The sequence below is a fragment of the Pelobates fuscus genome, chromosome 7, assembly GCF_036172605.1.
Source record: "Pelobates fuscus isolate aPelFus1 chromosome 7, aPelFus1.pri, whole genome shotgun sequence".
NCBI lineage: Eukaryota > Metazoa > Chordata > Amphibia > Anura > Pelobatidae > Pelobates > Pelobates fuscus.
Genome location: NC_086323.1, coordinates 69,361,879 through 69,383,930, shown reverse-complemented (window position 1 = coordinate 69,383,930; position 22,052 = coordinate 69,361,879). Strand labels below are relative to the sequence as shown.

Here is a 22,052-nt window from a genome sequence, read left to right as displayed (position 1 = left end):
TGCCATCCCTTGTGGCCATCATAAAGCCCTTGAGTTGCGAGGAGCCCACAGCTAGCAGACAGTGAGCAAGCCGTGTAAGCTCTTTAGGCATTATCCAATGAAGCCTCATTATGCCTCCAGGTGTGGAAGTTGGAAGCCGTGGAGGAGTCCTCAGGTTAATTTTTGGGGGGCAGACAGTCACTGTTTTTTGAGAGAGTCTATAGAGTAATTTTGTTTATGTTTAGAAATCATTATGTGAAAGGCCTCACGTAGTCATAAAAAGATTGAGGAGGGGGCAGAGCCTGCCAAACAGACCAGACGTGCTCAGCAAGAGCTCCTGCGTCTTGCGACAAATATCGGGGTGCATCCCCTGGCTATTTTCCTGGAAAAAGCAGACACTTGTGAGTTATGCACTTGTTTTAGGACCCATATGCACTTGACTAACTGAATACCACTCGCAAAATAGAATCAAAATATCAACATGACTAAAACCCGTCCACTATAGTTTACAGTTGTGTCTTCTCTCAGTAACCATAACCAAATGTTATACTAAAGCAAATTGGGGCTGTTTCATTTTTTTAGACAAAGAAGCAATGGAGACATGTTTTGGTGTTATGACAATATGTGTTTCCTTTATTTATGTTACAAAATGTAGTAAAAAAATAATAATTAAATTATATCTCCATATGACCAGCTGGTATATGGCACCCCTGTATTGTAATATTAGAAAGATTTACAAGGCACCACACAACAATTGAAAAGAACAGAAGTTGTCAAGAGATTCCAATGACCTTTTTGTTGTACAGTGTAAACTCAGAAATGTTAAGGCAGGTGCGAATGTGCAAAGTATAAAACTACACGTTAAACTGGCATTAACAAATGACAGCTTACAACAAGTTGCTCTGTTTACACAGTGATGTTAGACGTTGTGCCACCTGCATGCCTGCTACTGTTACACTAAAACTCCCTTAAACCAAAGCATGATGGAAGTTTTACTCCTTCAGAAAGAGGTTGCAAGTGACCACCCGCATATATTAGACACACTATAGTGACCATATTCAGTGAAATGGTCCACTGTTTGAGAATACCCTCTCTGCTAGGTAACGAGTGGTCTTTAAACGATACCTAGCCTGAAAGAAGGGCAGCTCTCTAGTCCGATCAGTGTACCAGGTCAGTCTTTTGCACGAAATCTGTTTTCGTTTAGAAAGGTCCATATTAAATTATTAACCAGCTCAGGCTGGTCCTGTTGGAGCCAGTGGCTGGCTTTCGATAATATGGAGAGCTGGAAATAATTCTTCACATATTCTCTTGTCAAATCTGCCATTTCGACTTCAACAAAGGCATCCTCTTCCCCCCATAACAGCAGGGTTGGCATAGTGACCTGGTGGATTTTTAATGGCAGACAGCTGCAAATAAAATAGATAAAAACATAATTACTATATTTAGGATAACATTAATGCAATTCACCCATATACCTTACAGACAGTTAAACCCCATTAGTTGTAGCAACAAGTAAACATGCTATAAATTGATCCAGAACATGATGTGTGTATCTATTTATAAATGAGTAATACATGGTTTATGATATTAAACTCTATATAAAATAATTTATGGTTTAGGACCACATTCCCAATTAAAGCAACACTCTAAGCACCATAACCACTACAATGCATTGTGGTACTTATGCCCCCCGCCCACTCCATATAGATGTATAGAGAGACAATCCATTTTAGAATGCTTTGACTTCTTACCTGGGTTTTTCCAGGCACAGCTTGCTGCTCCTCAGGGAGCCAGAAGCCTAATGCCGTAGCCATATGCGGCAATGTAGGCTGAGAGAGAACAACTGACATTTTCAGCCAATGAACTGGACCTGCATTGCAAGGGTTAGCTTATGAGAGCAAATCGAAGCTCCAAGCATAAGCTTCTTGCTCCTTAGAGCAGAAGAGATGGGGAAATCAAACTGCTCTAAGACGGTTTGATTGTATAAATTTAGGGGTTTGTCAGGGCACGCCTGGCATCATATTCACTACAGTGTGCTGCAATGGTTACAGTACTTGGAGTGGCCCTTTAAGACTGGATTGCAACAGTTTTGTACATCTGAAAAGAAGAACACTGTTATTATCCTAATATTCATTGGCCAAATATGTTAATATTCATATGCATTGGCAGGTGAACCAAAGTGGAGAGAAAGCATGCATTAAAGGATACGTGTCACCCCCCCAAACCATTCATGCTCTTTTGAAAGAGCATTACATTGAATCTATACATTGTGCTAGCAGATTTCCTAGCACATGTGTAGACTGGAAGAAAAATCTTTAAAAATAGGGCAGACTCTATTAGACTCCATTCCGACAATTTGACTAATTATGGAGAGCAGAAAAGTCCTACCTCTTCTGCTCTATCAACCATAGCAACCACACTACACGCGCTGTGGTTGCTATTGAAACTCCCTAACAGACACTGCTATCTGGCTTGGAAGTATAGGAAAGGATCGGTTAATGTCACTCCATTCAGATGCCAGTATGTGAGCAACTAAGCCAACTTGTTGGAGTTACTGCGGTGGTTTACCATGACCAGGGCAAATAAAAGAGACCAGGAGACGGGCTGGAGGTGGGTGTTACATGAAGAGTAACATCTACAAAGCACTGACAATGGTGGTGCTGGAATGGAGATGAGGAAAATATATATCAATATCATGTATCTTTGTAATATGTTGTATTCAATGTATATGGGGGTGATGTAAAGTTAGTGGATTTTTACATTAGAGGTTCACTTTAAGCATTATTTTTTCTAGCAACAATCAAACCCCTCCTGGGAGCCTGTCACAAACTTACCTGTTCTTGGCACCCAAACTACTGCTCTCGGCTCGCGCAACCGCGCTACACCCCTCCTCCGGTCATGCAGCCTGAGCAGGGAATACTTACCGTTTGGCCCAGCGAACAGCTCCTTCTCCTGGCTCGCACAGACCAAAATCCTGTTAGCTGTATTCTCCCCTGCATTATAATAGATGCTGCCCGTTTTACTGGTGCCTCTTTAATAATTCAAATACTGTGCGCCCGCCCTTAAAGTGACATCATCCAGGCGTCCTCATTATCAATTATTTTTGAGTTGCAGAGATGATGTGGACCAATCCGAATTAATGTTAGCCTATATAAAGCTAATTTGGACCCTTGTTCCTTGCCCTATCATGGTTTCTGTCCTGATACATCTTAGTGCTCATAGTAAGTCTCTCTTGTTATATCCTGATATTTACCTTGGCTTGTTTTTGACTTTGTGTATACCTGGCATCCTGACTCGGCTTGTTATTCCGTTTATCCGTATTTCTATATGCCTGACCTTGGCTATTCCTGACTCTGTCTTTATCTGTATTAATGTTAAGTCCAGCCACTCTAATGCCCGATTATATGTCTATATAGTAACTCTTTTTGTGGGATTTGCCATTCCTGTAAGTTAGGGTACGACCCCCGTGACAAAGCCTTTCTGGGTCCCTAATCATCTACAAGGATCTTTTCAGTACACAATTTAGAAGCTTGATACTAACTTTCCAAATTATTGTATTCAGATCTTCGTAGTTAGAAACTGCCAATGTATTCATATCAGTTACACCAGATAATTTCATTAACCTTCTTATTAACTTAATGTTTTCCCAAAGTCATTTCTTAGGAGGCCAATTTAAAACATGAATACAGGGGGGGCGGGGCTTACCGGCGGAGCGAGACGGACGCCATTTCTAGCAGCTCTGGGCGACTCAAACTGAATCCGTCAAACATCACCAAAACTACATGCCATCCACGCAAATAAATACTTGCATTGCCCGGGGGAGATCATTCTGCATCGCCCGATGCCATTTAAGTACAATCCGAGGCAGGCAAAGCCCAAAACGAAAATCCGGGCCTACTACACGCCAAACTACCGCGGCCTGGAGTACTTGTGGGGCGGAGAGAGCCTGGGAGACCCAAGCAACGATCATCCACAGGACCCTGACCAATCCCATGAGGAGATGGGGCGCAGATCACAAAGACCACACCAAGGTACTGCCACAGCACAGCCTGATATAGGGGCACTGCTACAGAAACAAACCCCAGCCAAAATGGCGCCCGACCAGGGCTCAGACCCCCCACAGGCAGACACCTCACCTGCACAAACCACTCAGGGGGACACTCAGAGAACCCCACAGCCCATACAGATCACAACCACTAAACCCATACCCCCACAGGGAACAGCAGACCCAGCCACCAAGCAGGACCTGCAGCAGATGCAAACTATGCTGCAGGATATACAACGCCTGCTGGCAGCAGACCTACCTGCGCTCAAAATTAGCATGCAACAGATCACAGAAAAAGTGACAACCACTGAAAACCAAGTCAAAACAATACAGGGAGAAATCTCTACGCTACAAGACTCGTTCCACCAACTACAACACGACCAGCAACACTTAGCAATACAAGTGGCGGCGCAGGAGGATAAAAACCGGCGCAACCACATCAAAATTAGAGGCATCCCGGCATCAGTGAGCAAAGAGGATCTACCGCATTACGTGAGGCGACTCACACAATCATTACTCCCTACTGCAGTAACAAAGAAACTCGCCTTTGCAGGGATTTACCGCCTACCCACGCCTCCCAGAGCCGCAGCAACGCTAGCCGGAGACGTCATCGTCCGTTGCATCCTACCCCAAGACAAGGGGCACATCATGAGCGCAATCAGGGGTAAGACCCCGCTTGACTTCGAGGAAGCCCAATTAACTTTTTATCAGGACTTATCCAAGGCCACCCTCCAGTGGAGAAAGTCGCTGACAGAACTAACCAGCCACCTACGCACAGCGGGGATACCATATAGATGGGGAAGCCCTCGCTCCTTGCTCATCACCCACCAGGGGACCACCCATAAACTCACCTCAGGGACTGAGGCCCCTACACTGCTTGCAAAATTGGGCCTACAAAACTTGCCCAACCCGGGCACTCCCCACGTCTGGAATCCAGATGTCTCGGAAACGTTTGTGCCAAGAGGGCAGAGAATGGACACGCAAGCCACCTGACGGACAGGGGGAGAGAGGTCTCTTACCCATGCCCGCTCAACGGCAATACCCATATGCCTTGCCTAACACAACCTGTATTCTCCCCACCTTCCCCGCAATACAATGCTGAAGCTTACGTTACTACCCGTTTACCGCAAGTTAGAGGAGATAGCCGGTGACGCTGGCGCGATGCCTCATTACCAGACCACAAGCCATAGCCTAAGCCAAAACCTACCCCCCCCCCCCAACAGCCCCTAGGTTAGGGCCACCACCTCTCACGAGTGGTCTCCAGTGGAACTAGACGACCAGGCCACTTCAGAAAGTAGAAATGAGCACCTGTACCACTCACCAGACTACCTGACCGACAAAACAACACCCAGTGCACCCACACGGGCCCTAGCACCACTACGCACCTCCACGCAACTACTTTCTAACACTTATTGGGTCACGCCTCCGACACTGACCCATGACCTAGGTACCGCACCCGCAGACGAATTGCACGACTAAACCCCTATACGACCCCAACCTCGACCTAGGATCTTACGCATGTTATACTAAACAAAAAACAAAAATTGTGCTAAAACTTATCAAATGCATTATTTACCCAATGTTAAAGCCTGTTACCCTCTCAAACGATGCATATGTTGCACCATGTATAAGTCTTGTGCACGCAAAAATAAAGAATTTAAAAAAAAAAAATAAAAAAAAAAAAAAAAAAAAAAAAAAAAAAAAAAAAACATGAATACAGTCAACACATCTGTTGATGTTATAGAAACAATTACCAGCGTATGTGCTGAATGAGATTTAAATTCTTGTAGAAATGACAAAGCCAGCTCCCAGTGACAACTAATTGCTTTGATTGGCTTATTTATTCCAGACAGGTTAGTCATCTGTAGAAACACATATGCTAGTAGGACATATAGAGAATGAGGATAGTTGTCATTCTACACCTGCATATTAGCAGGGTCCTAGCTATAAGATACACTTTAGCTTTTAGTAGATATACCACTGATATTAACTGCTCAATGCAAAATAATTTACAGAGTGGATCGGTTTAATATCGGCAAAAATCTGACGCTGGAGGTCCTCGTGCAAAGCGTGAGTACGTCCAGCGAAAGATAACGGACCAAAAGTCAGTTTCGATTACAGAAGCCCTCTAGTGGCTGTCTGGTAGACAACCACTTAGGGCAGACTTAGAGCTGCAATGTAAACATTGCAGTTCTATGGAACTGCAAAGTTTTACATTGCAGCACTAGGTGCAAAAGGGACAATACCACTTAAAGTGGCCTGGGTGCCTACAGTGTCCCTTTAATCATGTTTGCCATGCACCTCTTTGGTAAATACATCCCCTATCCTGATCTAAAACTTTAGATAGAAACTGTCTCTTTGCATTAATTAAATATTATGGTAGATTTCCCCTAAATGAACATGTCTTCCTAACTGTCAAGGACTAATATCCAAACACTCAAACTATGGAGCGCTTTTCATATACACTTAAAGACGTATTACCGGGCCTTGGGATGCCTGGACTTAATGTACATAGGTGTACAGAGAAAGGCAGAGAATAGTCAGACAGGCCAATGTCCAGACAGAAGACAGAAGGAAAAACGTAGAACAAAGCCAATGGTCAAGGATACCAGAGTAATATATAAATGAAAAACAATATCAGATATCAGAAGTCAAAGCTATAGGAACTCACTCTTGGGCCACAAAGACCACAAGAGGGCAAATAAGTAATGTCAATGTGAGGCATAAATAGGCCAAGGTATGTGTTGATAGGTTAGAGAACCAATTGGGGTAATTAGAGAGCCAGTATATTAGGAGTACATTTTATGCGCTACTGTTCCTTAACGGAAGGACAAGGTGCATGCCCCCTAGCTATAATTGCGTGCACGCGATTGCGTGCACACGCAGTGTCCCAAAGTTCAGCCGAAAGGAGTTCCAGCGTCTACAGAGAGAGCAGCATCAGAGTTAAGTTTTGACACCAACACTATAATGTTACTCTACCTATTTAGATAGTCATAGTTCCATTTCAAAAACTACCTGTTATGTCCCCACCACCTACTTACTCAATGAGCTCGGCCATAATCTTCCATGTGTATGAAAATATCTGTATGTGAAATGTCAGAGTTTGTGGGTCATTGTCAGAATGTGGGTGCACAGTGCACTTAGTGACTCTACAATATACCACATTTACATTATCATTTCACTTGCCCCTGCCTCACAATTCTTTTGGTTTGATTTTGTAATTTAAATATTTGATTTATTTATTCATATAGATCTTCAATTTCTGATATTTTGACAGTCTGAAATCATCATTTTGCCAATACTAAATATACAGTAAATATAAACAGGTTTAATTAATTTGATGTTACTGTCAGTCACTTCAACTAATGGCTTGTGCCAACACATGGGAAAGTAGGACCCCTGGTGCATCTCACCAGAAGATGTTCCGATAATGATTTAATGGACCGCACAAGGCTCCAGGTTGGGAAAAGATATAGATGTACGCTTCCAGCTCATCTTCTGTTAATCTGCAGCCATGCTTTCCAATGCCAGTAGACTTACTAATAAAAAGGTCTTTGAGATTCTGTGAACAAGAAAATAAACACAATGTGAAACCACATGGTTCAATAACTCTTCCCTGTAAATGCTTTATCTATGAGCTGTGTTTATAAAAAAAAGTCTCTCAGTTTATTTACTGATGCCTTTATTGCACTCACCCGAATAGGAAATAGGTGAATGGGTTAACATCTAAAAAAGCAAGGAAAGCAAAAAGGGGGTTGGGACATAAAAATGAGGAAATCCAATAGTTTAATATTAAACAATTTTGATTTAATACTACTACACCAGAGCCGGACTGTGAAAAAAATTCGGCCCGGGCATTTTTTCAATCACAGCGGCCCCCTGAGAAGGGGGCGGGCCAGAGAGGGTGTGTTTTGTCATCACTAATGACAAGCACGCCCCCTCTCAAAGTGAGCATGTTGGTTCAATGCACAGAGCTCTAGCACGAGACAAAGGCCCTGTATGTGTTCTGCACAGCGCAAGCAAATTTAATAACATGCTTGCGCTGTGTTTGCTTTAACCCCTTAAGGACACATGACATGTGTGACATGTCATGATTCCCTTTTATTCCAGAAGTTTGGTCCTTAAGGGGTTAAACTTGTCTCTGGTGTCTCAGTAAGTGGGATACCAGAGGACAAAAGGGTCAGGAAAGTGTATCGTGCTAGGCTGTAGAGAGTGTGTGTATAGGGGGCATAGTGTGTATTGGGGATGTAGCGAGTGTGTGCATACCGACTGTAGTGTGTGTGTAGGTTTTGTAGAGAGTGTGTGTTTAGAGAATGTAGCATGTGTTTGCTAACAAGGAATGTAGTGTGTGCATAGGGGATCCAGAGTTTGTATGTCAGGAATGCAGTGTGTGTAGGTGGTGCAGTGTGTAAAGGACCCAAAGTGTGTATATGAGAGAGTGTGTGTGTGTGTGTGTGTGTGTGTGTGTGTGTGTGTGTATATATATATATATATATATATATATATATAGAGAGAGGATTTAGAGTGTATATAGGGATCTACTGTGTATGTGTGTAGATTAGATGATCCTGAGGGTTATGTGAGGGTAATGGCTGTGTGGGTGCTGTGTGTGAGGGTGCTGTGTGTGGGTGAGGGTGCTGTGTGTTTGTCTAAGGGTGCTGAGTGTGAGGGTGCTGTGTGTGTGTGTGAGGGTGCTGAGTGTGTGTGAGGGTGCTGTGTGTGTAAGTGTGCTGTGTGTGTAAATGTGCTGTGTGTGTCTGAGGGTGTGGTGTGTGTGTCTGTGGGTGTCTGTGGGTGCCGTCTGTGTGTCCTGTGGGTGCTGTGTGTGTGTGTCTGAGGGCGCTGTGTGTGTGTCTGAGGGTGCTGTGTGTGTGTGTGTGTGAGGGTACTGTTAGTGTGAGTGTGCTGTGTATTTGTCTAATTGTGCTGTGTGTGTCTAAGGGTGCAGTTAGTGTGAGTGTGCTGTGTATGTGTCTAATGGAGCTGCGTGTGTCTGAGGGTGCTGTGTATGTCTAAGGGTGCTGTGTGTCTGAGGGTGCTGTGTGTGCGTGAGAGTGCTGTATGTGCAAGTGTGCTGTTAGTGTGAGGGTGCTGTGTGTGAGGATGCTGTGTGTCCTCCCCTGCCAGCCTCGACCCCTGGTCATCGCGGCCCACCGGGCATATGCCCGTTATGCCCGATGGCCAGTCCGGGCCTGTACTACACTGTTTATGGAAACTGGATTAGTAAAAGGTTACTCCAAGCAGCATGACCACTTTAGTGACTTGAAGTTGTCATGGTACTTTGAGTTTGCGTGTGCAATGTTTCACTGTGAAACGGAACTAGTACCAGCCTGGCTAATTTCAGTTCTGTGCATATTTAGGGTTTGTTGTCGGCAGGCGAAGCCTGCTGGTAACGGACCACCAAAGGCAGCACAGTCCCCTCCTCTGTGCTGTCACGGAAGCTCCAGTGCCACAGCCTGCTGGAGAGGCATAACAGCTAGCCTCCTGCCTACAGACTATGGGCCTGGTCACAGACTTTAAAATGATATATAGGATATAGGGCTACATTGTGTTAATGTTGAGTTATTATGTAAAATGTTGAGCTGGATAAAAGCTATTGTTTTAATTCTATTATGTAAAAGCTATTGTGCTATGTGTCTTGGTGTCCAGCAGAAAATTAAGATATCATGTCTTGACCCAATTATGTCCCAGACTTCCAGGCCACTTATGTGTGACTTCTCACACCTTACAGAGTAACTCTACTGGGGTCCCAACTTCAAAGAGGAATTTAGGAGAACCTCTGACCTCCCATACAATCAAATTAACCCCCTTTTAAATTGAAAATACCACCTCTACCAGGTACCAGTTCACATATGCACGAACATAAGTTTTGTTTTACCGAACCGATCTGAGCACTTTTTGGATATGTTATGCGCTCAGATCGGGGCTATTCGGGAATATATATTTTTGTGGGGTTCCGATGCTGTTGTCATGTATTTTTGTGATATGTAAAAATTGTATGTAATTTTCCTATTTCAGAGATAATTGAATTAGCTTAATTGGAGCTCAATTATCTCTCAAACACAATGGCTTATGGGAAGAAAACCCCTGTGATTTTGTATTAGAAACCCCATGCTAGGGGCACTGCATAAGAAGCCGAGGGTGGCCTAATAAAGTTCAGATTGCTGCTTTTACCCAATACGACTGGTTGCGTCCATTATATTGGGGAAACTCTACACAAAGGGAATACTTTAACTATATTCAGCACATCTGGAATTAGAACTAGTGGAAGATTGAAGGAATAACAGCAATAGACTCACAAACCCGTGACACTAACCAAGTCCTTCTCTCAGCCCTTTCTCTGGGATAGCCCTCCTCCATTGATCTCATTTACAATCTAGTTTTGGAGCAATAATTCCCTTTTTTTTTTTTAAATAAAAAAACCTTAAATATTTATCGTTTGTAAAATAAACTTTCAATGTTGTCATGCAATGGGATCATATACTCCAAGCTATGATGATCCCAAAATGTCTGGAAAAAGAATGGTTGTGTTTAGTCTGGTAACATTCTATGCTATAAAGAACAAATGCTTGTTTTATGTATATCTGGATTCCTTTAAGGGAGCTTCATTACTCCACTCCTAGGGCGGCTCCATTAGAATGACCACAGAGAAGCATACACTACAGGATAGCCTCTGTAACTAGTTAGTTAAAGTAGTTGTGGTGCGACTAGAATACTCATCTTCAGTGTCAAAATAAGTGCAGGACTCACCTATACTGGAGTACTTCAATAGGCTTACATATTAATAGCCTATATGATGTGACCACATCTCTATATTCTTATTTAACAGGTGATTTCATGTAGACTTGACAAGTTTTGAAGTTGTTCATTTTTTAACCTTAATCTGTATTTTCCATTCTACACTTGTCATTTGTAACAAACATCTTAATTTACCAATAGATGGGATAATACTTTTACAGTATAATGTACATTTATAACATTTCGCCTGTACTATGTTGTGTACAGAATTTCCATTCAAGGTCACGATTTCAATTACTTGAGATCACAGCAAGTAGACAACAGAAATGAAACATGCATAGCTTTGCACATTTGCCTCTTTAAAAGAAATGACAACACACATTTCACTATGAAATATCATAAATAATGTGAAGGACACAGCACTAATGGCCATGTCAAGCCAAAAATACTTAATGTATAATGCAAGTGAGCTGCAAAATGGTTATGGAGAGAGATTGAACCAAATGTTATTAAACACATTTGTAAAGAGAAAAGGTTGAGGGAAACGTCTGATCAATGAGGTTTCTAATGCAATGTTCTAGATCAGCTCACCTTGTAATCATTTACAGTATACATGAGTTCAGGAACCCAAGGCATTTGGAAAAAGAAGTAGTAACCAGATTTAATCAATTGTGAAGGGTGCCGTAGGATGTATTCTGAAACCAAAATGCACATAAATTATTTTTTTTTATTTAAAAAAAAGAAAACACAAAATAAATAAAAATGTAAATAAAAAAAAATGTAAATTACTAAAATAATTTGCTGCAAAATATTTTTTTCACCAAAACATTGAGATATGAAAAAAAATAATTATATAAATATATCAATACAAAAAGAGGGGGAAAAAAACACAACCCAGATATGATTACTCATGAAAAAGGAACTTAGAGGGAACAATGTACTGAATGTGTGCTACATCACCTTCTAAACACTTCTTAGGTCAAAGTTCTTTTAACATTTGTAGGATGTACTTAAACAGTTTGAATTTTATTTTAATTAAACCTTATTACCTTGCATTACCCTCTAGCCTGAACCATAAGCTATAAATGATGTATTACTAAATTGGGAGCAGATGCATTTAATTACTTTTTTAAATTCAAATAAAAGTAGTCACATTAACACCTTCATTGCATGTGTTGCCATCATTTTGCACATGTGGAGTCAGCCTGCCTTCCAAAAGGACCAGACAGTGCATGGGTTAATAAAATAAAAAACACTCTCCTCTAGGTTATGACTACATGTCTCGATTTGTCTAGCCTTGTCCTATATCTGAACAGCTGTCTTCTGCCCTAGGCAGCATGCAGCTCACATCAAGGTCAGTGTGTAGTCTTAAAAATATAGATCTGGACAATGTCCACGGAAGAAATAAATCAGTTCAAGAACAGAAGCTGCAACTAGGGCAAGAACTATTGAAGACTGTTTTTTTGTCTGTGTATGCAGTCCCTGCTCTCTACCTGAGGAAATGCCATGCAAGTGGGCTAGTAGAGGTTAGATACTCAACACTACCTTTATATGATACTCATGCTAAAAAAACATGTTCTGGTGACTAGGGCTTTGATTTGGCGCAACTGTGAAACATAAAGTGACTGTGAATGGTTGAAAAGAAAGGGTTTGCTTTTGCTTTTATTAAATAACATCTGTTTGCAAAAATACTAATTCTACAAAGGTCCACCATGCAGCCATTATAGGAAGGGTCCCTATGGGCAAAAACTTCCCCCGTTACAGTCTATAATGAATGCGGTGGCAGGGCTCATCTTCCTGTCCGCCTGCACTTCCTTCGCCTCCCCCCTTTGTCAGTCCCTCCATTGGCTTCCCATAAGATATAAGATACTGTAAGATCCTGACACTTGCTTACAAATCTCCACACAATGCTGCTCCCACCTACTTATCCTCACTGATACACAAATATGTCCCATCTAGGCCACTACGCTCTGCTGGAGACCTAGGTCTAACCTTTATTCGTACTCCTACCTCTGATGCTCACCTTAAAGACTTCTCTAGGGATGCAATGTTCCTATGGAACGACCTTTCCCTCTCTGTTAGACTCTCACCCAATCTCCACTCCGTCAAAAAATCTTTGGAAACTTACTTCTTTAGAAAAGCATATCAGTTAAACTGTGAACAGCTTTCCCTCCCCGCACCCTGATTCCTCTCCTGAAACGGTCATCAAACAAAACACTAAGCCCTCAATGAATACTATCCTAGCAACCTACCTTTCTACCCTACCCTTACTTTTTGTGTCACAATACCCCACTCTGTCTAGCATGTAAACTCATTGAGCAGGGCCCTCAATCCCTCTGTTCCTGTGCGTCAAACGTGTCTGGTTACAAATACGTGCCTGTTAGTCCACCCCTTGTACAGCGCTACAGAACTTGTTGGAGCTTTATAAATAATAATATTAAAATTAAAAAAACAGCATTTTCGTAAAACCCCTTTTATTGGTTGGAGTAACCCTTTAAAAAGGTAGCTGTCATGGCAAATACAACTTAATTGTAAATAACAGAGAAACAAATTTTAACTATACATTGTGCTAGCATTTTCACCAAAACATAAAAAACATAATGGTGAGATTGTGAATCCGGCAATGTTTTTAGTGGTTTATCAGTAATTGATCGCGATTAACCCCTATGTTTCCAAATGACATAAATGTCCTAAATGTCTACAGAGTCTATGGTTGGAAAGACAAAAAAAAATGAAATACAAGGAAATTGGAAAACCTGGTTTCTTTTTGAATATTAATCCATAAGTAATAAACAATTAGCTATTTTCTAACTTTACCTGAAAAGTATATTGGTCTGTCCCTTACAAATATTGTTCCAAGATTCATGCAGAGCTTATTTGAGGATTACCTGGGCGTTAGAATAGCTAATTCACTCATCGATGCAATATATTTTCCAACTCACCAGTAAACACAGTGGGATGGGGGAAACTCAAGATGATCAACCTAGTCACCATTTCTGGGTAGCATATGGCAACCAACCAAGCAATCATCCCACCCCAGTCATGACCAACCAGGACACATTTGGTGTAACCTATAAAAGACAAAAGACAAAAGAGTGAGAAGTTGAATGAAGTCTATGTGACTTCTAGTCATTTTTCAAAATAAAGTTATTAAAGGACCACTCTAGGCACCCAGACCACTTCAGCTTAATGAAGTGGTCTGGGTGCCAGGTCCAGCTAGGGTTAACCCATTTTTTTTTTCAGAGAAACTGCTATGTTTATAAATTGGTTAAGCCTTCCCCCTAATCCTCTAGTGGCTGTCTCATTGACAGCCGCTAGAGGCGCTTGCGTGATTCTCACTGTGAAAATCACAGTGAGAGCACGCAAGCGTCCATAGGAAAGCATTGTAAATGCTTTCCTATGCGACCGGCTGAATGCCCGCGCAGCTCTTCCGCGCGTGCGCATTCAGCCGACGGGGCGGAGAGGAGGAGGAGAGCTCCCCGCCCAGCGCTGGAACAAGGTACGTTTTACCCCTTTTCCCCTTTCCAGAGCCGGGCGGGAGGGGGTCTGTATGTTTTCCTGGCACTAGAGTGGTCCTTTAAATAATAATAAAAAAATATAAAGGGCAGGATTGGCCAGAATGTAATTTGTTGAAATTTGTCAGATATCAGCCAATCTTTACTGAACGCACAGTTGAGTAAAGCGACATATACATTCTTGAGAGAATATCTGTAACAGCAATGCTAGACGGACACTTGAACTGGTAAAGAAAATGTAATTTTGTAAAAAAAAATAAAAAAATAATAATAATAAAAAAAAAAAAATCGTAGAAAATCGAAAAAAATCATAGACTGGCCATGATTTGTAATTTCTCTACTATATATAAAACAGACACAACGTAGATGGGTTTATCAGGCAGTAAGGAAATCCTTACCATTTCATATGACAGTATATAACATACAAGATCCAGCTGTCAGGATTACAAGTTGATCCAGCACACAGTACTGTGTCACACCTAGGACTAAGGATAACGTATAACTGGACCTTAGAATGGCCGGACTTAACGTCTCCAAGAATAGTCAAAATACTAGCCGATGTCAGGGACACAGAATCAGACACAAAGATGAGGGAAAGCCAAAAGTCAAGGATACCAGATTTAAGGGAAGTCAAAACAAAGTAAAATACCAGAAAATCAAGATCAGGAGCGCACTCTCGGATACCCATAGGCATGAAACCACAACAGGGCAATGAGCAAGAGGAGAACTGGGCCTAAATATCCCTCCTGTGAATCTGATTGGCTGTAACCGGCCTTTGACCCTAAAGGCAATTACCAGGTGTACATGATTGCTGCTCAGCTAAACCCTCCTGTGGATTTGATTGGCCATGACCGGCCTTTGACCCCAAAAGTAATTACCAGGCTTACATTTGCATGATTGCTGCTCAGCACAACTTTTCCTGTCAGGACAGTAAATGCCATTAACCACATTTTTATGTGCGGATGAATATGTGACACCAGCACACATACTCATTCACTAAACAGCAATTTCAAGTCTCACAGAGATTAATAGTTGTTGTTTTTTTTTTTTTAATACATAATAAATAAATATTAGGGGTTTAGTTAAAGTATATGATCATACGTTGCAAAAGTCTGCCACAATGCCAATGTATCCCAATTTTGTCAGATCCTACCCTCACAGCCTAATGCCGGCTCTTATGAAACTAACACACGGACTTGGGACTTCCTGCTTTCTGGGGCTCTCTGTAGTACAACGTTAAAGGGTTACTAGAACCTTTTTGAGAGGAGGGAACATTCCAGTGTAATCTGTTCTTCTGGGCACTAAGGAAAGGTCCCATCTCTTAATTTGCAGTAAAACCTTCAAATTAAAAAGGTTTTACTTGTCTTCATTTCAGCACCAGGTGAAGCTCCCAAGGCTGCTCTTCCGCGCAACCATCCAACGTCACTAAATGTTTTGCCCACTTTTCTAAATGTCATAGATTTTGTGATATGGTAAAAAAGTGGTTCTTTCCAAGTTTTAGTTTCTTTTTTTGGTTGAAAAACAAAAAACTTGGAAATAATAGGATATGCACACTCTACATATTTTTTGTATTAGTCCTCCTCCTGGAACTTTGAGCTACTATGAAAAAAAAAAAAACATTTTAAAATCATGGCTAAATTGAACCCGAGAGTATATACAGTATATACCGTGATCAGTATACTGAAATAAATGGTCATCCCTAGCAGAAAGAGCAACAGTTGCACATTACTGCCAAATCCACATGTAGAGCCACAGAGGTGCATTAACAGGTAGGAAATACATAATGTCTAAATGCAGAATATAAAATACACACTAGTGCAAATTGTAAAGCTGTGTTCCCCAAGATAAACATCGGATTATATCTACTGTTTAATATTAATGTAAGGAAAACTTGGAAGCCTGGTTGGCACAAGCACTGCATTAAAATCAATTGAACAAATGTATTAAAGACCATTGTTCATTGGTGTCATTTTGTTTCTACGTTCAATGCGGTGTACCAAGAGCATTAGATCCATTACACATGACATATAACCTGCAGCAAAGCTCTCGAGAGTGTTCATGGTTAACAAAGCTGTAGATAATGACTACCGCGAATTGGCTTTCTGTTTGCTAAACAGTGAGTTTTCTTCACTTGAGAACTGACAGACCGCAAAAGATTTAAATCTAAAATCAAATCATCCAAACTAGTTACAACATTCTATTAGAAACCTAGAAAATCCAACTACAAATATAGCCAGATTTTTTTACGAAAAAGTATAAACAAATAAAACTTAATATGTTTAATACACCCAGATATATTTTTTTTCTTCTTCAAGAAATAGTACATGTGATTAGTGGAACTCATGTTTTCGAACGGTTTGGAAAAGGAATGAAATTTTCTGGCATACATTTTAAGAAAAAAAAATTGACACTACAGGCTACAAAATGTTTTTTTTCTTTAATTTAATACAAAACCATATTGTTCCTTCATGAATAGGTGAACTTACCTAGAGAGTCTAAAATGTCCTTCACATCCACTATGATGCAGTCTAGTTTGTAGCTGTCTTTAGAAGGCGGTGCATCAGTTTCCCCATATCCTCGTAAGTCAAGAGCCACAACTCGGTAGTCCCTTTTAAATTCACGTAACTGATTACGCCAGGAGTACCTAATTATAGTCACAACATAGACATGAAAATAAAGTTAAAATGGCAACCATGTACAACTCACTTCTCATCCAATGGCAATACAGTTTGCAAATACATGATGGAGCTGCCTGGTGTAACATCCTGTTACTGTCTGTGGATTATTTCTGGCCATGGCTTCTGGTATCCAGTGCTCTATTTACAATTCTTGTTCAGTTTTTCTTGTTTTTTTTATGGTTCTCTGTTCCATGTCTGTTTTTTTTTTTTTTTTTATGCTGGGTTTTCTGGGTTCATTCCTTAATTCCGTTCTTGGAATTCCCAGTCTCCTGGATGTTTGTTTTTTGTTGCCACACCCGTTCCTCTGCCATTTATCCATTTTGTTGCATTGTGCTCCTGCTAGCAGTGGTCTCATTCCTCTGCTCATTTCCTTGCAGGTAAGTACTGTGTGTGTTTTATTATTGTACTTTTAGTCATGCGTAACTAGGCAGCTAGGGCCCACTGAAGTTGGAGTACGGTATGTGTAGCCAAATCCATGGAACTGAAATCGGCTACACATTTCAACGAACACCGCTGACCCTTACCTTCTCCTACACTCAGTTTTCAGCTACAGAGACTAAGTCCCGTTCGGCAGTTTGAACTCTGCTATACTAAGCTAAATGCACGAACGGCCCCGTAAAATAGACCGACCGCACACCCCAAATCTATGGAACTGTTTGGGGCAGGAAAATGTGCTTGCGGTCGGTCATAAAGAACTTGCACCTAACTTTTTAACCCCTCGATGGAATTGGCTGAATTTTGGATATGTTTGTAATTAAAGTGTGCTGAGTTTGTATATTTTAATGAAGATTGAATGTATATTTTAAAAGTTACAGTGTATGTGTAAAAAGTATATTTTTTCTGCCTGTGATAATTACTTTAACCCATTGTGTTCAGTAATTATATCATAGGCAGAGGGGTGGGTTTGTGTGTAATTGATGGGAGTGTTTGTACTGTATACTACGTGTTTATTGGTTGTTCTGCAAAACCTGGTGGGCGGTTCTGGTGTGTAAGACCTCCATAAAAGAAGGCCCTTTGGTGCTAATTAAACACAGATCTTCTTGACCCTCAATACGTAGCCTTGTCTCGTTATTGGAGGGGACAGCTATACTCACACTGGGGATTGCTATGCTCTGCATACTCCCCTGAGCTTTAATCACATAGCTCTTTTAAGAGCTTGTTCCTGATACGCTCTCCTGGAGGAGAGGTCTTCACCACACGGTCCTGGAGGACAGAGGCTGATCCAGGGTGGAAGGAAGACGGCGAGACTCCAGTTAAGCTACGGCGGTTGTGGAGTCTGCGGTGGTTGTGGTGTCCGGTGCGGTGCTTGTGGTCCTCAGCGCAAGCTAGGAAGCATCCATCAACGGAAGGTACTCGGTCGGAGTACGGGGAGTTCCTTACACCTACCTTTCCAGATCCTGGGACATCTGCATATCATCTAGCATCTGGGATCCACACTAGCTGCATCTGGGCCCTGGTATGTGGCCGCACAACACTAGGGTATGTGGTGCTCAACACTAGGGGGCGTGTGGTTACCCTACACCAGATCCTGATTGTCCTATTCCACTCTACTCCTACCACCATCAGGCATACTGGGTCCTGGTCTCCTGACTGCCACCTGTGACATCTGGCCAACCCAAATTCTAGCCAATGGCACTACAGTATGCAAATAATACATGGTGGAACTGCCTGGCCAGCTACATTCTAGCTAATGGCAATACAGTATACAAATATTACATGATGGAACTGCCTGGCCAGCTAGATTGTAGCCAATGGCAATACGGTATGCAAATACATGATGGAACTGCCTGGCCAGCTACAATCTAACCAATTTCAATATAGTATTAAATGAACATAGATCAGAAGATCCTGGTGGTGTGTAAAAACAGTGTAGTATGACGAGGCTTGATGTAGAAGGATCTCAATGATTAAGCTTTAAAGCATCTGAAGCAAACATGGATAAGGTCCGAAGAGATGGCATCCTGGCAGGGTTGGTAAGAAGGCCTTATTCCATTTTTTTTTTATATTAGAACTCCTAATGCCACAGAGTGAACCCTGGATCGCTACGTCAGCCCACATACATAGCCAATTCCAGATTTACAATCCTGAGGATAAAATCAGTGTAAAAGCAGAAGGTCAGTTACATTTGTATCCAATACCATATTGATTTACCGCCCTCTCATAGCACATCACAGCAAAAAATGAAACTATCAAATTGGTAATAATTTGCTTGACTACAAATGGAAATCAATGTATATTAAACTATGCATTTTGTATCTAGACATCAATGGCATACATTAAAAATCCAATAGATTTGCGTTTTGTAGCATGCCCCATACTTTCCAGTTTAAGGGGACAGGCAGGGCTGTGTCACAGCCTAAAAAAAAAAAAGAGAAGGTTATTTCGAACTTGCACAAACCAAATTATTTAACTGGTACCTGTTCAAGACTCCTTATTCTCCAATACTACCTACAATTTACCCCGTCTGCCTTATGTATCTCTGGAGTCATACTCAGACATTTTTTATTTTTTTTCTATGAACAAATGTATGAATCCTATGTAGTTCATGCAGCCTCCAGTGTAAAACCCATCTATATAACGGTGATACTTAACCCTTGTCTTCCAACAACTTGTGTTAACTAAACAAAATGTGGTCCATAAATAAACAACTTACTTTCATTACTTGCTCCATTAACACTTTTCTTTACAAAATCTCTGTAAATGGCAGTCCATCCCCTTAGCCAAAAACTCTACGCCACCTTTTATTGCTAAAAAAGAATGATGGTCGCATTCTGGCAACCAGGCTAGAGGAGGAACAAGGGAGGGTTCCAAGCACACTGCTGGGATTCAATAGAAGTCTGCAATGACTAATGTTGTCATGTACAGATGCTTGGTGTAGACGGAGATGCTCCGTGTTCTATTTTTATTCTATTTCGTTTCAAGGGTGCGAATAACAGAGGTTAACTTTTTATTTTACTGAAATAGCTGTGATCAAAGGATTTTTTTTGGGGGGGGTTCCAGTCTTTTACTACTTCTTCAATGTTTAGTGTATCAAATTTCTGTGTGAGTTGTTCCCATATAAAGACAATGTTTTTACAAAAAACACCATCATATTCTTTGCAGACATCTCATCTAAAACATGTCACAAGAAAAGCAGATCAATGGTTACATTAGATGGTAAAAACCTAGTTTTTTTTTTTACGAAACTATACAGTAAAACCGAGGAGAAATGTGCAGGTTGCAGAGAAGAACAAAAGTATATTTACCAGAATTCTGGAAACCCATGAAGAAGAAGCATGAGGGGTTTTCCTCTCTCTCCAGCAGCAACATAATGGAATCGCAGCCCGGAATCCTACAGGTAGAAATGGAAGTCTATTACATGGTGGACAAGCCAGCGCAAACGCCTGAATCGGCTCGTAATTCGTACAAGGAATTTCATCACAAACTGGGCCGTGAACTGAGCAAAGAAAACATCAAAAAGTAATAATTTTAGATAGGGTATTTCAGTTGGTTTGTCACAACATATAATCAAAGCAAAAAAAAAAAAAAATTGGGGGCACTAACAATTTATCATATGAACATTTGAGGCAATCAACACAGTAAGATCAGAATTACACAACAATTGGCAATGGCAGCATTTATCCTAATGCAGCTAGGTTGAACTTGGGGGAAGGTTAGGGTAAGAGCTGTAGCATTAATGTGTATTTAGTTTTGGGGGGGAGGAGGGTGAAAGAGAAAGTACCTTCAATATTCTGTGTGCTGTTACTTCTATGATGTGAGTGATAGGATATACAGTCAACAGAATTTTGAAGACAGATACCCCCTTACAGTAAAACCTTGTAACACTAAGGTATACTAAACCTACTCTATCGGGGAGAATTCAAATCCCCAATATTACAGCAGTGTGTCTGGCACTTTAATGATACCCCTTTTTACAACCAGACTGTTGCAGTCTTTAACTGACTCAAAAATTGATTTTTTTTTTTTTTTTATCAGAAGCACATCTATTTTACAAAACCCCTGTATTAAAACACTAAAACTATATACAAGTACCCCTTCAAATGCCAACACTGTACATTACACTATAGCGCCAGTAAATGCCGCAGCTCTGTACAGATATACAACCTAGACATTTTGACTTCGGGTGTCTTGTAAAAATATTGAAATATTAAGGGCGCCTTGAACCTAAAATGTTTGGGAACCACTGGTTTAGCATATCCATGTACAGGTTTGAAGGTTCACCTTGCTGGATGAACAACATCAGCTGTGTAGCAACATAAACCACTGAATGAAATGTAATTGATGTACCGGTTTCGAATAAAAATTGGCAAATAAAAAAACAAAAAAAAAAAACTATGACACCACCAGGAAATGATTACTGTGGTCTGCACCCGCCTGAGGTGCAGACCAATTCTCATTTATTCAGTCACAGGAATCCAGGACCCCTATTGTACCACTACCACCAGGGATCACAGCCACACTTTCTACAGAAAGCTAAGCAAGAGGGGGCAAAACAGATCAAACACACATAACATATTACACACAGCCGGCACGCACTACAGACAGCCATCACACACCACTCACACAGGCAACAGATTTCCTGCATCCTTGTGCTGGCCTACAGTTGATTGGGAGCCCATCAAAACTGGCATTATATTAGTGCAGTAGTATTAAATGAACTGTAATTATGTCTGAATTTCCATATTGTTCATCTGTGATCCACAAGATTTTTCACTACTCTAAAACGTTATTCACAGAATTTCCGAAAATTAAATCGGTTGCAAAACCGAGGACAAAATAGCCATATTGTTAACTATAGCTGGATTTAAGAATGTCTGTAGATTAGTTCTTCCTCAATATCACAATTTGAATATAATTCACTAGAATTCAGAGTTTATTAATATTGTGTTTTTGCTGTAGCCGTAAAAGATTTCGGGCCAATAGAAAGAAGACTCCTTTCTCACCAGGAAGAAGTTCCACCAATCAGGAACTTCTCATTCTGAGGTCTTATACAACCATATCACATCCCACAGCCAAGCATTTACATATATGCAAATATATGCATATATCAATCAATACAGTACAACCAAAAAAGCAGCCATTTTTGGTTGTACTGTA

At 41.0% G+C, this 22,052-nt stretch overlaps 1 protein-coding gene across 1 annotated transcript in view; it reads right to left on the bottom strand.

The window, feature by feature from the left end:
- Window positions 1-593: 593 nt before the first annotated feature.
- Window positions 594-22,052, bottom strand: part of EPHX4 (epoxide hydrolase 4) — a 34,863-nt gene continuing 13,404 nt past the window's right edge. Inside the window, exons 3-8 of the mRNA XM_063428060.1 lie at window positions 20,201-20,286; window positions 16,764-16,921; window positions 13,705-13,833; window positions 11,354-11,457; window positions 7,438-7,586; window positions 594-1,385 (exon numbers count right to left, since the gene is read on the bottom strand). Of these exons, the coding sequence (XP_063284130.1) occupies window positions 1,151-1,385; window positions 7,438-7,586; window positions 11,354-11,457; window positions 13,705-13,833; window positions 16,764-16,921; window positions 20,201-20,286 (861 nt within the window). The 3' untranslated portion in view covers window positions 594-1,150. The remainder of the gene's footprint in view (window positions 1,386-7,437; window positions 7,587-11,353; window positions 11,458-13,704; window positions 13,834-16,763; window positions 16,922-20,200; window positions 20,287-22,052) is intronic.